The sequence below is a fragment of the Nilaparvata lugens genome, chromosome 4, assembly GCF_014356525.2.
Source record: "Nilaparvata lugens isolate BPH chromosome 4, ASM1435652v1, whole genome shotgun sequence".
NCBI classification, from domain to species: Eukaryota; Metazoa; Arthropoda; class Insecta; order Hemiptera; family Delphacidae; genus Nilaparvata; species Nilaparvata lugens.
The window spans coordinates 64,349,215-64,371,173 of NC_052507.1; the positions used below are offsets into that span (position 1 = coordinate 64,349,215).

The 21,959-nt window shown below is 32.5% G+C and overlaps 1 protein-coding gene across 1 annotated transcript in view; it reads left to right on the top strand.

Annotated features, from left to right (window-relative positions):
* The window catches only part of LOC111054960 (probable E3 ubiquitin-protein ligase HECTD2), a 77,468-nt gene that overhangs the window by 31,005 nt on the left and 24,504 nt on the right, over nt 1-21,959 (top strand). Inside the window, exons 10-12 of the mRNA XM_039427060.1 lie at nt 1,754-1,934; nt 6,587-6,819; nt 14,515-14,594. Coding sequence (XP_039282994.1) covers nt 1,754-1,934; nt 6,587-6,819; nt 14,515-14,594 — 494 coding nt within the window. The remainder of the gene's footprint in view (nt 1-1,753; nt 1,935-6,586; nt 6,820-14,514; nt 14,595-21,959) is intronic.

Sequence of the window (21,959 nt, forward strand, 5' to 3'; positions counted from 1 at the left end):
ATTGGAAAACAAATTCTTCAACTCTATTCTAATGAGTCCAATGAGCAAGTAGATCACAAATTTGAAGATACAATTTTTAAGGTTAATAATTGAAAGAGTTGTCAGTTGCACATGATTTCAACAATTTTTGGAACTGACATATCTTTTATTTCACCTTAATATGGAGAAATGCCACATATCTGTTTCTAGTGTAAATACTATAATTAAATTAAAATACTAAGAAATTGTCAAAAACCACAGATTTATTGATACCGGTCTATCTATCAATAAATCTGTGGTTTTTGACAATTTCTTAGTATTTTTATTTAATATGAATAATTACCACAATATCAACTTCTCAACTACACAAAAAGTAAATTCTATAAACTTTTCCACTCTCAATATTGAATTACAGTTGTTTCACAATAGCTTGCAGCCTCATCAAACATTAGATAGATACATAGATTTTATTCTTTTGCTATCTCCGACATTCCAATAAACTGAAGAAGCAAAGTTGGAAATAACTCGATATTTCTTCTGATAACGTTCGCTCAATATACTCTCCACAGTATCCAATGAAGTCAAAACTTTGTCAAAACAACTTTAGTACCTAAAATAATAACTTCAAATTTGAAATTTATCTGAAAATAATGTAATTGAAAAATTGTAGGGATAGTGTTTGAATAAGCATGAAACATTCTCAAAATTTATCTATAATTTATTCACGTAAAAAATCTGTACACTAGAATATTGGTAGAAAATCACCTAATCTACAAATATAATGAGATCCTACACAGTACAAAGTTCACACTTGGCTTTACTGCAGAAATATTTTCGAAAGTATTTAAATGCTAATATTATGTGATGAAATTGGGTCAAAAATGTATCCTCAACATTTTATCTAAACTAATTTTTTTGTCTTTTTTCAAACACTATTCTACCTGTGAAGTTTCAACTATTGAAAATTCGACCACAAAATTTACTCTAATTTTAGCTCATTATTCTAATCACATCAGTCTCGAAATGAAATTAGAAATGAGAGTAAAATAATATGATGATTAAGTGGTGGAAGATTGGAGTTGATTTATAAATTTCTAAACTATTTCTCATGAATGAAAGACATATATTGCACGTTTATTGATTGAAGCCTCATTTGTAGGACACTCATGAAATCTAATGAACTATTAAACTATAGGTTTAATGGTTCATTAGATTTCATGAGTGTCTTATAAACAGGGCCTTAGTATAAAAATGTTATTTCACTTGTTGAGTGATGTTGAAAATTTAAAGTAAAGAAATAAATCCACTCACAAAGAATATTGATTCAGTCCTAAATAGAATGAATGAAAAATATTTCCTATTAATGTGAGTGAACTATTTGTCTAATTGAATGAATTCACTCACAATGATTGGGGGGAAATATTCATTCAGTCCTTACAAGAATGCTTGAAATGTCTTTCCAATATTAATGTGAGTGAATTGTTTGTATATAATTTTCAAAATTGTGTTAGAAACAGTAAGGACTATGCCTGTTTTTCTTTCACTATGTGTATCTTTGTCATCAAATGTAATGAATAATCTTTCAAAAATGATAGGCCTATGTATGATGATAGTTATCTTTCGAAAATGAAATTTGCTATCCTTCTCACTCAGTCAAAATCGGTTAGTTATCTTTCGAAAATGAAATCTGCTATCCTACACACAAAAAGTCCCTGAAACGCGGTCAAATCTCGTTACCTTGTCTTCTTCTCGTCGATCTTTTTCTTCTTGTCAGCGTCGGACTTGTGCAGCATTTCGACCTGCTTCTGGAGCAGCTCGACCTCCTTCTCCACAATGGCCGACAGCATCTCCAACTTCTGAGGCTCGTCGCTCTTGCTCTGGCAGTCCTTGATCTTCTGCACTCGCTGCTGTTCCATGTGCACCAGGTCCCTGAGGATGCTCTGCGGCAGCTGCAGGTTAGCCAGCTTGCTGACGTCGCAGTCGGGGTCCGCATCAGCTGATCGAATCCGATCAGCTGATCGCCCGTCCAACTTCTGCTTCTGCAGCTCCAACTGCAGCTGTTGCATCTGATCTACGGCCCTCTGTTGATCCATCTGTTGCTGGAGAAGTGCCACCTGTTGTTGCAGCTGTATCGTGTCGGTTGCACGCTGTTGTTGGGTCGTCGTGTCGGATGCTCTCAGCTGTTTCACCTGGTCTTCTATCTGTTGTGATGATCTGTGGCTTGGGTAGGGATTGACTGGCACCGTCACAAGTCCGATAGGTCTCGACACACACTGTGGACACTGACAGTGACACACGTGTGAGGAGTCATGATGATGTGGGTCCTCCACTACTGGTACATGTGTCACAACCGCTGGTACAGAGGTGCGATCCAAGAATGGGCTGACAACAGCTGGTTGAGATGAGAGGGGTTTGGTTGGCAACTGCTGAGCCTCTAGTGCTGAAGATCTGAACATCAGGTTTGGTGCGACACCCTCTATCGTCACAGGGCTGATGTAGAATGGTTGTTGCCTCCTTGATCGATCTGCATCGTCCTTGATGGTCTCCTCCCCTTGTTTCTCGCTCTCCAAGTCCTTCAGGGATGTTTTGACCTCCTCTTTCTTCTCGTTGAGACTGGTTTGAACCGGTTCCTTCTGGATGCCTTTCCCGATGAAGATCTCACCTGTGGGCGACTTCTTGCTGCGGACCAGTTCTTGTAGCGAGGAGTCGATCTCGTTCTCGCGGAACTTGGCGTCCGGATCGGCGATGCCTCGACGGAACCGTTCGGCGTCGAGCGGCTGAGCCAAGATGGCGGCCACACAGGCGGTAAACAGAGATAGGACCAGAGCTGTCTTCATGGTGCTCTCAGTGACTGGCAACTGAGCAACTGGTTGGCTGAGTTTTAAACTGTCCGACCCTGGCGAGACAATGCTCTAGGTCACACTCTGTTTGTGAATTCTTGTACGACGTTTTTGTAAACTGTTTGTAAACATCGTCGAATAGTATTCATAATATCGTTCAATGAAGAAATTCCAGAACTTTGTCTAGTATCGAAATTTCTTGAAAATTTTATAGGCCTATGGATTATTAGGAAAACTATATCTATGTCTGAATTTATTACTGTGTGTTAAATTAATAATTTGGAAAATTATATGGATATCTGAAATCTAGCCTATTATATTGGAAAAACATATTATTTTTATTCTAAACTAAAATATACAATGCTTGAGAACTTAAAGTGGGTAGCCTAGATATTGTTGCAGAGAATAATTATCTACTTAACACTACCTGATATTAATATGAATTAGGCGGCAGGCCCTAATAAGACTTTATATGAATATTGTATTGTGATTCAATTTTCACTTGATAAAAATTGTGGTAGAGAAAAATTTACATTATCATTTCCACATGATGATAATAATGTAAAATAATGAAAGTTGATGTATACTATTTTTATTTTTTATATAATGATGAGATCGATGAAAATTGTAGTAGAGGAAAATCTTTTACATTATTATTTCCATTTAAATTAGGTACTATTCATGTAGGAAGGATATTTCACCTGAATTAGAATATTATTATAATTAAATTTAACTCATACCATGGATCTAGAGAAAGATGGGTTTCACACCAATAAAAATTAAATAGTCGTTTAAGCTAATGGTTGATTCAATTGATATATTAAATACATAAATAAATGTTTATTTAAAAAAAACTACAACAAATATTTGGTACTTTTACATTTTTTTATAACATGAATCAAGAGCAAGAATATTTTCCCACCAATAAAAATTGAAAACTCTTTCAAGTAAACTAATGCATAATTATTCTTCAATTAATATATTATTTCATAATATTGATACTCTTGATCAGCCTGTTAATTTAGAATAGTTTCTGTCACCCTCACATTTTTTCATTTTATTATAATGTTAATAATATATTATTCCTGTTTAAATTATTTCCATTTGACATTGACTCATATAATTCCAGTAGTGAGATTCTTGGCCTTACGGCTGGCCACAAAATTATTTATTCCATCTCATGAATTCTTTGATTCTCTTAGTAATGAAAGACCATTATTTTCTATAAATATGAAGTCTATAAAATCTCAAGTGATTAAGCACTATTGGTGGAATATAATCACATATAGAGAAAAGAATTCTTTATTCTTACCTTATTGAAGCGAAAATCATAATTTATAATCAAAAGAACACATCAATTTTTCATTATGTCAATAAATTAATAAATTTGCGTCTAGAAAAATAGAGAGATATTTTCTAGTTACTGATTTCTTCCCAGAAATACTTACTTTTTCTAATGTTTTTTTGATATAAATTACTTACCTTTTCATAAAAAATTCAGATTTATCGGTGTCGTGAAGCTCTGTATACTATAATGTTTCAATTTGAAAAATATTGAAAAATCTGTTGAATGATATTACCGTATAGCGTATTAAACCAGTCTTGTATTTCTATATATTTTTTCTTTTAACATTATTGCAATTGTAAGTTACATTGCTCATTGTTAATCTTGTATTTTTGTATTTGTGAAGGAGACACATTAGGGGTAACCTGTTGTCTCCATAAATAAATAAATAAATTATTTCTTATACTGTTGTTGGTGAGATGTTGTGATATGTATCCATAATGAAAACACTGGGATTTTGTCAAAAATATCACTTATTTATTTACTTATATCACTTTATTCAATTATCGTTTATTTACTTATTTATTTATCTCTTATAAATATTTAACTCCCAAGTGGGTTTTTACTAAATCCCAGTGTTTTTATTACCTTTCATTTCATTGTTGAGATTGCTATAAATATTTATTTCTGATTTAGCGAATGGAACCAGTCGATTCAGTTGAAATACAATGCAAGTTTGAAATGCAAAAAATGTATTCAAGTTTTGAGTTAATTGTGGAATCCCACTCATGGACTTGATGTATTACAGAAAAAGAATTTCATTGAAATAAAATGTAAATCATCCAGTATTCTTTTATATTTTATTAATGCATAACATGAGTCGAAACATGCATTGATGGATGGAATATAATAGAAATTTCTAGTAGGTAACTATCCCTTAGTAACTTTTACAACTAGTAGCTTAGTAACTTTATAACTTTCCCTTTTGAAAGTTATAATTTATTCACCACAACAATTTTCGAGTATTTCATTTTATCTATTTATTTATTTTTTATCAATAATTGTAGTAGCCCTATAGAGAAAGTGAATAAATTTAAAATGAATAATTTACTGGATGATTTTCATTTTATTTAGATATGTATTATTGTAGAAGCACTATAAACAAGAAATGAATAGCATACTTTCATTAATTTAACTTAATTTAATACAAGTAAAATGTGAAGATGTGTATGAGTTTCTCTGTTTTAACACTTTAAAGTGTGAAAACTCCGTTTCTGAAATTCATAAATCTTTACATTTGGAATTTGGCAATATTCCTCCCAAATTCCCAACATATTATCAAACTAGCAATCTCCAAAGTAATTCACAGCTTTACTTAACAATTCAAAGTAAAATTTTATTTTCTTATCGATTAAAATGGTTGTAATGATAAGAATAAAAACTTAATCTTTATAAAAAACATAAATTTATTCTACAAAAGTACAAAAAATATAAGGTACATACAATATATAAATGCAATGTCTTTAATGAATATAATCATTTTAGAATACCTTGATTCCTTTGCAAAATCTATGAATGATTCGCTGCATAAAACGTTGAAAGATATTATTCAAAACACTCTGGCTAAGGAATTACCACTCTAAACTATACATGTAATAAGTCTCAATTTAAACGAGAATTGACACACTTTTAAAGCATGTAACCGTCACTTATTCATGTTTGAAATAATCCCTCGGTGTACTTTGTTCGAAATCACTTCAGAAAGAGCACTCTTTATAGACACACTTCAACGCACATATTTTAGTCAGCACACGTTGGATTATAACACAATTCTGTGAGTCATCAAACAGTTCTCACTGCTGTATTCACCAAGGTAGATAGATAAATTTTGGATATAGTGGGGTCCTCGTTATAATGGCTGTATTTGATTACAACACATTGGTGTTGCTATCCTTGTCTATCATTCAACAAAGCGTATCGCGCTATCCTCTCCTACCTCCGCAACGTTGGCAGAAAGATTTTCAACAATGTAAAAATATAATTAATTAACCTCAATTATGAAAATTTATTGTTGAATCATTAACAAATATTTTTTCTTGACTGATAAAATATTATTGATTATATTTAGCAAGAATTAACAGTTAATATTACATCAGATATGCATGTATCAGCTATCCTCTATAGAAGGCAGTGGCTAGGCAGAGTATCGGCTACGCTGTTCCCCTATATTTTTCCACTGCCATTATAACGTGGACCCCACTACAGATCTATCTATCTTGGGTAGGTACTCACCGTTTTGTACATATTCACAAATTCAGTCCAGATTTCTTTCAAGCACTAAATTGTAGGTCGGTGATTGAATAAACTCGTCATTTCTCTGATAATCCTCCGTCGAGTCTTCAGATGATGTACGGGCTGAAATCTGAGCCATCCTGGGAGGCATCCCTGTACAGTGCGATGTGCTGGAGTCCTGGGTCCTGAGTCCTGGACAGGAGTTGCTGCTGGTATTGGGCTCGATCCTGGCTGGGGCTGGCACTTTCGGCTGACCGCGACGCTTGCAGGAAATGCGGTGGGCATGGACAGAGAGGTGTATGCTCAGGGATCAATGGATGCTGAGGGATTAATTGATGATGAGGGATCAATGGATGCTGAGGGATCAATGGATGCTGCTGGTGAACTGGTAGAGATTGGTGGATGGCTGGAAGATGGACTGGTGTATGATAGACTGGCTGGTACACTGGAGGCTTCACGATTGGCTCAATCTGCTGGTAAACTGGTTGGATCACTTGTTGGACTGGATGCACAACTGGTTGGATGACAGGCTGGATCGGTTGGATGACTTTTTGTACGACTTGTTGGACGGGTTTGAATATCGGGAGAGCTTCGTCGATTCCGTGCGTAATGGGTTGATGTACCATGGGTAGAATCGACTGATGATGTAAGGAGAATGTTTTTGCTGAAAATTTAGAATCACCCAGGGTGTTCTCTGTCTCGCTCTCGCTACCCGCGGATCTCATAGACGAATCACTGCTGTAGGTCTCAGTTTCAGTGGGTACAAAACTCATGATGGCTCCTTCGATTGGATACGTCCCGAAGTTGCAGTCCTGTCGTCTTTTCCGTTCCGCTTCGTCGCTTTCCTCCTGTTTTTGTCGTCGGTCCATTTCGACATCGTTGAGCGTCGTTTGAGCCCACAACGCTGACGTGCCTTGCGAGCTTCTCTTGTCTATCTCGTTGTTGATCTTTTTCTCGGCTGCGTCTTCGATCTCCTCACCGCTGTCCACCGACTTTTTGGTGCGAATCAGCTGTTCCGAAAACGAGTCCTTTTCAATTTCTTCGTCCAGAATTGACGCTGCTTCTCCTGTACGTTGATATGGTACGGCGGAAACTAATGTACACGAAAGAAGAATCGCGAAAACAAACACCTTCAAACCTTCCATTGTATTTGACACTATCACTCCAATTATTGAAATTGAATTAAATTATATTATTCTTCGTTCACAATAGTCCACAACAAAAATAACTTACAACCGCCAGTATGGAGAATTATTCCTCAATGTCTGTGCGTTGAGGAACTAAAATTTTATCAACCAACTATAGATCACAATACAATCACTATAGAGAAAGGTCCCACATAGACTAATGCCTGTGGTTGGGGAAATAAAAGAGAATAAACTAATTTATCACCTCAACAAGTTTCTATCAAATAAAACCTTCTCTTGAAAAATAATTAAACACAGCTGCACTTGATGAATTCGACTAGATCCAGTTTCTAGGTCACTAGTCTACTTCCGAATAGAGAAATGATGTTATTGTTTTGAACTGTGACTCAATCTGAGTGTATAATGTAAACGTATCAAGGCAAGGTGTCAATTAACTGCAGGATAATTGTTATTTGTTGGAGAATCGGTTAATTAGTACCTGATTGAAGTACTGTTTCAATAGATCAACAATTCTACAGCATTGGAGAAGGTTTTAAATTTGGTTGCATCATAATTGAACTGTTGTGATAAACAGTAAAATATTGATAGATTCTGAGATTGTAGATGTAGGCAGTCACGTAGGCAATAATACGGTAATGACCAATTTAAAAAATAAACCATTGCTCAAAAACATCAGAAGACATGCTTCAAAATGTGTTTTCCACTATTCTGTTTTGTGAGAAAATAAATTTGGGATGAGTTATGATAATAAGAATTATGAATATGATATGATAAATGAAATTAGATTGTCAAAATATACTTGCTTATGAACATCTTTATGCAATGTAGGCTGCATAGAAAATTTCAGAATCAATTAATCTGAGAAAATGCTATTTTATTTTTAGATAAAAATAGGCTATAATATCACCAAATTATCATTCTATCATTTAAGAGTGTATACAATATAATTCGACTGAGTCGATATTGTAGAACTGTTCCATAGTTGAATAAAAACACAAATATGTTGTCAAATTCTACACAGTTTTATTCGGTACACGACCATGGTTTCGTTGACCTGTCAACTTGAAAATGTAACCGGTGTGGTCACGAAACCATGGTCGTGTACCGAATAAAACTGTGTAGAATTTGACAATATATGTGTGTGTTTTTATTCAATTATACAATATAAATTAAATAAATGTTTCTTAAGGGAAGAAAAATTAACACTAATTCATCAGTACTGTAATTGTAAATTGTTCATTCAAAAATTATTTGAATGACTGAAAAATGACATTTAACAGATAAAAAAACATTAAAATTATAATTGTGAGAATTCGATTAGCCCTACTCAAGTTCCAAGCTGAATATTCAATATTTACTTCTACCTCCATGATGAAATATATAGTAACAAAATTCAATTAAACCAGTGTAAACAAGTTTTAAACTACAGTGGCTACCGTAATGATGTATTTGTCAATATTATACAGAGTGCGTCAAATGTATGGGAACCCTTCAATAAGTTGGAGACTTGTAGAATAATACTGTAACTTTCAGGAAACGTTACTGGTCAAATACTGCACCTTTTGACGTACAATTGAACTTCAACCCCTCATCAGGAGGTGACTTAGGGGTAGTAACTCGAATAAAAATGTAAACACCCATTAAATGTAAACACCCATTATGTGGTTCATCATTTTAAAGGCCTTTTTTTAAAAAAGAAAGATGCATCGATAAAAATGTTCTATGATACTTGTATCCAAAATGGCGGCTGATTGAAGTTTTAGTTTTTGAAGAAATAATTGATAAAGTTCAATCAGCCGCCATTTTGGATAAAAGTATCATAGAATAATTTTATTGATGTCATCTTTCTCGTTTTGAAAAAAAACCCTTTAAAATGATGTATCACACAATTGGTGTTTACATTCAAAATATTTGAGTTACAACCCCTCATTTCTTTAAAAACAAAAACTTCAATCAGCCGCCATTTTGGATACAAGTATCATAGAACATTTTTATTGATGTCATCTTTCTCATTTTGAAAAAGCCTCAATAATGATGTACCACACAATTGGTGTTTACATTGAAAATATTCTAGTTACAACCCCTAAGTCTTCTCCTGATGAGGGGTTGAAATTCAGAGTTGTACGTCAAAAGGTGCAGTCAGGCCCGGCCCCAGGGATGGGCGGACCGGGCGGCCGCCCAGGGCGGCAGCTTTTGGGGCGGCAAATTTTAAGGAACGGAAAATTTGAAAATACGAATAAATAATGGATTCATAATATCAAATGTGAATAGTAAAATTATATAAGAAGCTTTTCCAACCTCGAGCTAATAAACAAATGAGTGGTCAACAATGATCAACAATGATCAACAATGTCCCAGGAACGTATGAGTGGTCTAGCAAATATCAAATAGTTCAGTCCGCAAATCTTGAAGAATTGGTGAAGGAATTACCCCATGCAAAGGTCAGACGAGTTCTACTTAATTAAACAGGTGTGTTAAACAAATTATAGAAATTGTAGTTTTAATTACTTAGCAAGTTAAGTAGGCCTAATGCTCTGATGCAGTCTACATCTTAATGCTGTGCAAAGGCTAAAAATAAACTTTCTACTGGTGCTATTTTTCAAAGTTTTCCGATTTGTATGTTATCACAGTATCAAAATGAAAAAGTCTTCTTAGAAAAACATTTCTTTCCGATCATTACTTTTTGAGATATGAGCGCCTAAAGTTTAAATTTAAAAGCGCAGAACATTTTAAATTCGGTAAGAGATAAATTCATGAGATTTGAAGGATAAATTCTTCATGGTATCGTTGATTGAATAAAACAAGAAAATTTTCTGAAAATATCAATTTTTGAGAAAGTTATTCAATTTACAAAAAAAAAAAACTCAACTAAACGTTATTTTTGATCATTTTTTTTTTTAAATTGAATATCTTTCTCAAAAATCAATATTTTCAGAGAATGTTTGTTTTATTCAATCAACAATACCATGAAGAATTAATTTATCCTTTGAATTTCACGGATTTATCTCGAATTCAAAATATTCTGTCCCAAAAATTTAAACTTAAGGTGCTCATGTCTCGAAAAGTATTGATTAGGAAAATAATGTTTTCCTAAGAAAACTTTTTCATTTTGATAGCTTGATAATTTATACAAATCTAAAAACTTTGAAAAAAATATCACCAGAAGAAAGTTTAATTTTAGCCTTTGCACAGCCTGTTTTCTTATTGTGTACCTATTTCGAACATAAAAATAGTTCGATCAGATATTAATTTTGTGTTACTAGTCCAGTCACTATATACATTGGTGCTTACAATTTACATTGTAGTTCTGATTTTTCAATATATTATTTGGATACATGAGATAAGTCCAGAACCAAATTCTTCACGAAAAATTCCCTTGTGCTACATACAGAATGGCCAAAAAATCTCGTATTTTCGGTTCATTTTTCAGTTTTCAGCTATTTCCGCCAAAATCAGTGATCGGACAGAAAAATTTGCTTTCGCCTTATCTCAAGATTATAAAATTCTGAATGAAATGAGATCATTCGGAACTCTTTATTTCCAATGAGTACTGAGTTATGATTTTTTAAAAATTAGGTAAATTTCAAGAAAAAAATAAATTTTGATCATATTTAGTTTGATCAACAATATATCCCGATTGTTACAATCTAGATGTAAAATTCAAAATCCCTCTGGGCGTAATTTTGTGCTCTACAATCTGAGTCTAGGTAGAGCGCTCTATCTCATATAGAATTCCAGGTACACCTGACAACAATGCCACTTGTATTGTGAAAAACACCTAATTTTTAGCTTCAACCATCATCACAATCCATATTGTCCTCACAGTTTGGCGCAATGATATAAGTTCTTGAAATTATGTTCTATGAGAATCACCCGTTAGATGCATTCCATTTCAGTATTTCCTAGTGGAGAGGCGCGCTTAAGGACACCTCAAGGCCATTTTTTGAATCTTCTACAATTTTTGAATCGCATTGGAATTGGAAGTATTCAATTGCAGTAGAAAGACGGGGAACACTCTCACATCCTCACTAGATTTGAAAATTTTATCTGAAGCATTTCACAAGATATGCAGCTTTGAATATAGAAATTGGTCATTTTTTGTGTATGGGGATATGGGCTTAAGTACACTCAACAACAATTTTCCATTTCTTGACCGAAATTGACTTGTGATGCATGATTTTGAACCGCCTTGACGTGTCGAGAAGAATGAAGTGTAGTACGATGAGATCCGATCTTTTTACAAGAGTTATAAGTGTTTGAAATTTTGAACCTTGAGGTGTTATTGAGCGTGCCTCTCCACAAGGAAATACTTAAATGAAGTACATCCAACAGGTCATTCTCAAAGAACATAATCTCATGAACTTATATCATCGTGTAAAATATCACTGTGAGGACATTATAGATGGTGATGATGGTTGGAGCTAGAAATAAATTTGGTGTTTTTCACAATACAAGGAGCAATGTTGTCAGGTGTACCTGAAAATCTATATGAGATAGATCGCTCTACTAAGTCTTAGATTGTAGAGCACAATTTCACGCTCAGAGGGATTTTGAATTTTACACCTAGATTGTAACAATCGGGATATATTTTTGATCAAATATGTACTAAATATGATCAAAATTGATTTTTTTCTTCAAATTTACCTCATTTTTGAAAAATTATAGCTCAGTACTCATTGGAGATAGCGAGTTCCGAATGATCTCATTTCATTCAGAGTTTTATAATCTTGAAAAAAGACAGGAGCAAATTTTTCTGTCCGATCACTGATTTTGGCGGAAATAGTTGAAAACTGGAAAATGAACCGAAAATACGAGGTTTTTGGGCCACTCTGTATACAGCACAAGGGAATTTTTCGTGAAGAATTTGGTTCTGGACTTCTCTCATGTATCCAAATAATATATTGAAAAATCAGAACTACAATATAAATTGCAAGCACACCCCCTTTTTATGTCTACATTGACTGGACTATACTGTTCCCCAATATTTATATTTGTCAAATATTTGTTTAAATATCAATAATTATTGTAACTTAAATAGCTGATAACCTTCGGGTAAATTTTTAAGTCGGCTTATGAAAAATATATTTGTAACCGGAAACATAAAACAGTTTATGAAACAAAAATAATTTTAAAATGTGGAATATTTACAATTGGGACTCCTAGTACATAATTAATTAGAGTTTACTGAGACTGTGTGGTGAGAATGGCGCGATCGCATCACAGCGGAGACACAATAGTTAGGCGATCGCTCTAGGAAGGGGTGGAACCTGGGATTAACAATTGGATGGGATACTTGTGAGAGGGGGGCGGCGGTTGCTGATCTCGCCCAGGGCGGCAAAGTCCCTAGGGCCGTGCCTGGGTGCAGTATTTGACCAGTAACTTTTCCTGAAAGGTTACAGTATTATATCTACAACAGTACAATTCATTGAAGGGTTCCCATACATATGACTCACTCTGTATATGAATATATGCTGAAATGAGTTTTCTTTTTTTAAGAGGATTAATTTGATCTCCCTAGGGGATTTATCTGATTCGTGAACTGGTATTTTTCATTGATGAAACTTGATAGAGAATTATTACATTCAAATTATTCAAGTCCTTGATTATAAATGTATTAATCAACATTGGTTTGTTTGTCTATTAGATAAAGCAGATAAGCTGTATTCTTTTCCAACTCCGCACAACCAAATTGTTTGTATGCTAGAAACTATTTGAACAAAGAACAGTTTTCAAGTGAAAGGATGAAGTTGTGTGTTGCACTTCACCCATCCTTTCCCTAGTTATTTACTACCATTATAATCCTGAATCAATTACTGAACTATCACTTCTCTACAATCAATTTGAATTGAGTTATAAATACTTAGTTCCAAATCTTGGAAATTTGGGTTGAACTGTAGGCCTGCTCTGAGGAATGTACTCTTTAACTTGAGGAATCTGACTTTCAATTTACAAAAGAGAAAACTGATTTTTTTATGGCAGCTTCTTTTATTTTTTGGCAAGATATAGATCAGGTTTCTAAGGTTTAGGAATTTGAAGTTTTTTTGTTCACTATTTATTACAATAGATCCTAAATAAATTCGTTGTTGGTTATCCATCTTGTTTTCACTATTATATTATTACTGCCGTATTTCATAAAACTTATAAGGGTCCCTCATAACTTTAAATACTTCAGTCTCTGTTAGGCTTGATGTGCAATACCAGCACGAAACGGACGTCACCACATCAAAGAATGTGAGTGTTTTTTCACTTTAAAGTTTTATGAAATTCAATAGTAACCTAAATAAATGTACTTTGATCATGATTCTATGTTAAACTCTATAATTTAACTATTGGTATTTATTTTTCTGTCTAATGATCATGATAATCATGTTCTACTAATTAAAAAAAACTGTTCTATTCTTTTCAATTTCACTCTAACTTATTTGATAACAGGACTTAAATTTCGTGTGTAGAAGCCAACACAATGCTCACCAGTACAGTTGAAGATGTTTTAGTTTCAACACACAAAACTGTAGTCCTGTTATTAATAAATGAAAGTGAAATTGACAAAAATAAAATAGTGTTTTTCTAATCAATAATTATGGTGAGGTTCCACAATATCAACTCATATTCAACAAATGTTTGTTCATTTACACAAAAGCCTGTTAATTTTAAACCGTGATCAAGTGCCATGAGAACCAATCAGAGAAGTCTTCTTTGTAAAACAGCTGTCTCTGATTTGTTCTCGTGATATTTTATCATGATCAAGGACCAAGCCACATGAGGCGCTTCTTCAGACGAGTCGGCAGGGCAGGAAGCTTTCCGATTGGCTGATTATCAGCTGATTCCCGAACGCCAATTTAATCAGCTAATCGGACTGCCGAATCGTTTGAAAAAACTCCTCATGTGACTTGATCCTTGAATTGAACAGGATTTTTGTATAAAGTTTTATCATTATCTTATTGGTGATGGTTTCTTGATGCATTCCGAGCTGCGATGTATTAACACAACCTCCTCTTAGCAAAAGCAGATGGTGGATTCCCACTGCAACTAAGACGCTCGCTTTGATCAGTGAGTATAGTCTATAGTGAGGTCCACGTTATAATGGCAGTATTTGATACATCATAGATGTTACTATCCTTGTCTATCATTCGACAAAACAGATAGCACTATCCTTTTCTAACCCCGCAACGTTGCCAGCTCGTTTTTAACTATGTAGAAATATAATAAAATATTCAGCCACAATTGATAAAAATGTATTATTAATTCGATGATAAATATATTTTCTTGACGAATAAAATATAGCTGATTATTTTAAACAAGAATGAACAGTTCATATTAAATCAGATATACCAGTATCGGCTATCTTCTATAGAAGGCAGTTGAAAGGCAGAGAATTGGCACTGTTGTTCTCCTATCTTCCTCCACTGCTATTATAACGTGGACCTGTAATTAACGAACAATCTTCAGAACAAAAATAAATTTAAAAAAATATCCATAATAAGTAAAATTTCAAGGATAAGTAGTCATTTAAATCCTTTCCTTCTTGATTATTTGATAGAGCTTGTAAAATGATCATCATCCTAGCTAGCATAATAGGCTTTATTATATTACATATTAGCAAATAACCCGTGCACCGCAAGGGCTATTTTAAAACTTGACAAACTGAAAACTTGACCGAGTGGAATCTTGAAGAGTTTGAAATAGGCCTAGAACCATCCTCGGTTAATTAAGAATCTATATGCACAATTTCATGTTAATCATGTTTTATATATTACATCCCTGATTGAGCTGATTTGCGACTCACACTGGCGCACAAGGAATCTTCCTTTTGCCGGTGTTTTTGCCTCACCTACTGTACTTATGCATGTAATCATAAATTGAATCTTCATTTTAAAACTATTGTTTGTAATGTAAAGGATATCATTTCGTTATTATATCTAATTAAATAAATGTATGTATCTTGGTTTTTAAAATAAACCAGTCCAGTAATTCAGACGTGATGATGCGTCAAACATAATTTTCCTATTCCTTACGTGTATAAGCCAGTTCTTTCCTTTATTACAGTATAGATTATTTCCAGTCTAATTGGAGGAAGAATTAAATGAAACTGAAAATGTACAGTCGAAAAAAGTAATTACTCTATAGTCCTTGCATGCTATTTGGATGTTCCAAGAATTTCCCTTGATACATTGTCAATACATTTAATTTTTCGTGGAATTACTCAAAATTAGTTGAATTTCAAAACAATCAGATGAACGATCATGTTCAAAGGATCATAATTCAATTTCAACCCAAACAAATATTACCTCTTGTGTAGTTGAGAAGTTGATATTGTGGTAATCTTTTTTGGTATTGTGTTAGTCTTTTTCATTCAAAATATTATCTCTGAATATACGGAAAATTCATGTCCCAATTTAAATAAAAATATAATTGGCCTGTAGATTTTCACATGATCGTTTCAGGTATCAGACAATGTGATATTCTAGTCAAGGTCGAGCAAAGTCATTTCTGTTGAAAAAGTATCACATTCTTCGACTAAAATGCAAACGCATTAAATTTAAAATGGAAGTGTTTATTCATATAGTAGAGTTTGATTATTTTTTGTTTGAGATTCAATCAGTTTCACCTTCAATATCGAAATATTGTTTACTGTCAATAAGATTGATGTACCATAACAATATAGTTCCAATTCTCTCATCGAATTTCCATAATAAATTATTATTCATAGATTGCATCACTCTATTTTTATATACTAATTGCAAAACATGCATTTTTCAATAGAGGGTCAGAAAAATTCATTTCAATTCTGAACTTTGTTTACGGTTCAAATTTGTCTTGTGGAGTTCATAGCATGTTCTGTTCAAGGAAAATAAAACTAGAATTTCAATAAAGAAAACATTTTACTACTACTTTGTAAAACACTTTACATTTTCCGTTGTCTTCTGAATGGAGACTTTCATTCATTGTAAATTTTAAAAATAATCCCATACATTATATTATTGATGACTAGCAGGTAACCCGTGCTTCGCAAGGATCTATTTTAAAACTTGGCGTAATGAAGTTTTGGAGAATTAAAAATAGGTCTAATCATCCTCGGTTAATTAAGAATCTATATGCAAAATTTCAAGTTAATCAGTTCAGTAGTTGAGACGTGATGATGCGTCAAACATAAATTCCCTATCCCGAACGTGTAGGCTTATAAGCCAGTTCTTTACTTTATTATAGTATAGATGATCTATTGATGTATCATATCCTGTTATGTAAATGATATTATTTTACGAGATTTTAAATTAGAAACATTGTTAATTTCTTTTCAAAAGATTAAAAATGATATTTTTATAATAATTTAAATGATATTTATACTGTCTTCCAAAAACCTCTTCACTGAAGGAACGTTGAAGATCAGAAAAAGATGAACAATATAATTTTATTATAGTGAGGTCCACATTATAATGGGAGTATTTGCATAACATTGATGTTGATATCATTGTTAAATATTTATTATTTATTCCACTTTATTTCTGCGTTAAAACATACAAAACAAGTGAAAATGAAGAGTTACAGCAATAATAAGCAGACATGGTACACTATAAAAAATACAGTGAGAAAAATATAGCTAATGTGTTACTTTACTAGAGCTACTTTATTAAACACTAGCAGATAACCCGTGCTCTGCAATGGTCCAATTAAAAACTTTACAAACCGAAAACTTGAGCTACTAAAATCTTGAAGAATTGGAAATAGGTCTAATAATCATCCTCGGTGAATTAAGAATCTATATGCAAAATTTCAGGTTCATCAGTCCAGTAGTTCAGACGTCATTATGAGTCAATCATAAATTTCCCATCCCGTACGTGTATAAGACAGGTCTTTCCTTTATTACAGTATAGATTATTTATAATTAATAGCAAGCAGATTAGCAATAACAACTCCAAAATAACATACAGTAGACGACAAGCAAAAAAATACATCTTATATTTTATATCATTTGCAGATACAGCAAACAATTATATCTATAATTGATATAATAATAGATATAATAATAGATATATGATAATAGATATATCTATTGCTCATCGGGTTCCTACTCCGAAGGTAAGATCCAACCAATTATTTGTAAATTCACGACAAGGAGAACCAAATTAAATTGGTTGCTGGCAGCTAAAGTAAAAGAAATTTAGTAACCACGGACTTGAACGCTGGCCTACCTCGTGGAAACATTTATATAAATGAACACCTAACAACCGCAAATAAGCTCTTGCTAGGAAAGGCAAAATTTCTGAAGAGGGGGGGCAAATTAAAGTTTGTATGGGTCAAGGATGGGAAAATTCTCGTGCGTCAAACACAAGATTCGCCAGCTAAGAGAATAGTCAAGGATAAAGATCTCGAACCTTTTGAGTAATGCAAAAATCAAAATATCACGGACTTTACGATGGAAATCTAAATATTTTGTCTCTGTCTTTTCTATTTTCTTTTATACCTATACTTAGATTTTTTGTATTCCAAGAGTGCGTACTGTCACATTATATAATCTGTAATACTTTTCTTTTTATATTACACTATTATTCTGAAACTAAGTTTTATTTATTTTTTTATTATTATTTTTTTTTAATAGTCAATTGAAGATTATTGATTCAGGGTGTAGTGGTTCTCATACGGTGGTATTATTTTTCTTTGTTTATGTTTCTTTTTTCATTCGGAATATGTTTGTTTAATTTAGACTTGGAATAATTTAGAATTGTTTGAATTGAGGTTTTGGACATCATTTTATACTTATTGAGAAGTGAACTTATTTAGTTGTTTTCTGGGGTTTGCAGGCTCAAACTCGACTTTTTCAGCTAGTTTTTTTTCTTTATTTATCTTCCGTTTTTCTTAATTTTTATTCATAAAAAAATGCCATTTAACTTTGAAGATACAATCGATTTTGGCATCTATGATACATTTGAAGTACACGATATTGCTACTTTCAAACCTAATTATTATTTAAACAATAGTTCAGAGAATCTAGTCAACTTATTACATATGAATATAAGAAGCATTAATAAAAACTTTGATCAATTTTTATGTTATTTGAATCAATGTGAAACAAGATTTAATGTAATAGTTTTATCCGAAACATGGATAACTGAAGACTGTCAGTGTCATTTTCTGATAGAGGGATACCGAACTATTTATAAAAAGAATAAGTATACTAAGAGTGATGGTATATGTATATTCATCCACAATGACATAGATTTCGATAGAATAGAACTGGAAATAGATAATGCCAACTCTCTCTCAATCGCATTCACAATTGAAGATAAGAAATATACTCTGATATCTGTTTACCGCTCACCTTCTCTGAACATTACTCAATTCATTAACAGTTTTGACTTGCTTCTGCAAAATACCAATAATGGAAGTACATTTTTGATTGTAGGCGATATGAACTTGAATCTATTAGAAAACAGTCATCTCACTAACGAATACTTAAGCGCTGTTCATCTGAATGGATTCAAATCTTATATTAATAAACCAACAAGAGATCAATATAATACAAAAACATGTATAGACCATATTTTTCTCAAAAATAATAATATAAATCCTGATAATATATTAGCAACTATAATCGAATCAAATATTACAGACCACTTTATCACAACCATGCATAATAGCAGAATAAAACCTGAAAGTAATGAATTGACTAATACTAGAATGAAAATCGACTATGAGAATCTTTATCGATGCTTAGAGAATGAAAGATGGGATAATAATTCAGAGAACATTGATAATTTGGTTAATAATTTTGTAAATACTCTGACGGACCACATAAGAAAAAATTCAAAAACTTTTAAAATACCACATAAAAGGAGACCCTTAAAACAATGGATTAGTCAAGGCATTATTAATTCTATTAGAAAAAGGGACAAGATGCATAGAGAGTTGAATAAGCAACCATTCAATAATGGATTAAAGGAGGAATATAAACGGTACAGAAACACTCTGAACAACGTGATAAAAAATGCAAAAATAGAATACTACAACGAAAAATTTCAATTTTATAAGGGTAATATGAAGAAGACATGGGAATGCATAAAGGAGATTACAAACAACAAAAATAGGGATTTTCAACCCAAAATTGAAGCTAATGTATTAAATAAGCACTTTGCAACAGTTGGCCAGTCTTATGCTAATAATTTGATACAGAATAATCGAATTGAAATCCCAGAGTCTACCTCCTGGAGACCTTTGAATAGCTTCTTCCTAAAACCAACCGATACTGCGGAAATAAATAAATTTATACATGAGCTGAAACCAACTCGTCTCCGGGTGTGGATAACATTAGTGGAATATGTTTAAAAAAAATCTCAAAATTCATTGTTTCCCCTCTGGAAATCATTTTTAATAGGTGTTTTTTATTAGGATATTTGCAAAGAAATTCAAGATAGCTTTAATAAAACCAATACCTAAATCCAAGGACCTTGCAAATCCTCAAAACTATAGACCTATTAGCTTATTAACCAATTTATCAAAAATTATGGAAAAAATTATAAAAGTTAGATTGATGGACTTTCTTAGAAAAAACAATTTCATTTCGAGTAACCAGTATGGTTTTCAAGAAGGTAAATCCACCAAAGATGCTGTCTTACACTTGACAAATTTAATAAATAAAAGTTTTGATAGTAATAGAAAAACATTTGTTATATTTTTGGACTTGGCAAATGCCTTTGATTCTATACCACATTCTATCCTTTTTCATAAGCTAGAGTGTTGTGGAATAAGAGAACTAACAAAAGAATTATTTGCGAGCTATTTGACAGATCGAATCCAAATTTTAACAATAAATGATAAAACTGACATTCAAAATATAAAAGAGTTTGGACTTCCACAAGGAACTGTTCTATCACCGCTACTTTTTTTGATTTATGTCAATGACTTATTGAAAATTGATATTCCTAATGGTGTCACACTATCATTTGCCGATGACACTGCTCTAATCTTCTCAGGCTTAACATGGAATGAAACATTTAACTCTGCTAATCGTGGTCTTGGAATAGTTAAATCGTGGTTGAACAGCCATATTTTAACTCTAAATGCGAGTAAAACTAAATACATATCTTTTTCCCCTAACATAAGTGGTCAGCCTCCTGATGAGCTTGAGCTGATAATACACTGTCATAACAACATCACTGTTAACTGCACTTGTCCAACAATAGAAAGAGTTAAATCAATCAAATATTTAGGTGTTTCTGTGGATCAGCATATTAAATGGGACGTTCACATTCAGAATCTATGCTTCAAACTGAAATATTTAATAACAATTTTTTACAGAATTAAGCAATTAAAAGACTTGAATATTTTGAGAACGATTTACTACGCTTATGCTCATTCACTTTTCCATTATAATATAGAAGTATGGGGAGCAGCGTATGACACTCATTTTAAAAAACTTTTTATAATACAAAAGCATATTATCAGAGCTGCGCTTGGAAGACCCAGACTCTATCCCAGCAGATTAATATTTGAAGAGATAGATCTACCAACGTTACGTCAAACTTATGTGACAAATTTAATTATTTTTATTAATTAAAATACACATCAATTTACCCGTCGCACAATCCCTTATAATATACGGCCAACTGTAGTAAATGCTTTCAATATTAACTTTACTTCATTAACATCTAGTAAACACCAATTTGAATATCAGAGTAATAAACTAATAAATAAAATTCCGGAAGACTTTATTAAGGATAAAATATCAAAAACCAAATTGAGATTAATAAGATCTTGGGTAAAACAGAACTATTATTTTAAAATTGAGAATTGAGTTGGCTAAATCAACAATTTTTGGCAATATCAATTGTGTAAAAATTATTAGAACTTGACAATTTTTATACTATTTTTCTGTGTATCTATATTTTGTTTATCAAGTACTTGACTATTGATAAAATTCAACATCCATAGATTATTTACCATATATCAACAGAATTGTATCATTTGTACTGCTGTTATTAGTTAAAAAATGTATTTCTCATTTTTAGAACTCGTGGCTGGAGCTCAAGACTTCTTCTTCCAGTCACGCCAAAAACTATTGTAATTTAATGAATATTATGTTTGTAAAAATATTTTTTGTATTTGGTAATAAATTCATTTATATATTTATATAATAATTCTACTAAGGCTAGGCCTACTGCATCATACATTTTTTGCAATAGCAATAGTCAACTCCACTAGAGCATACTGTAAAAATCAAACAAAAATACATCTAATATTTTCAGAATTCACTCTTCTTCTTAGGGCTACTAATTATTCAACCACAATTTAAATTATAAAAATCACCATGATAATATATTTTATTGCAACACTACTATAGTGAGGTCCACGTTATAATGGCAGTAAAGAAAAATAGGAGAACAACGTTGCCGATGCTCTGTCTTGTCAATGCCTTCTATA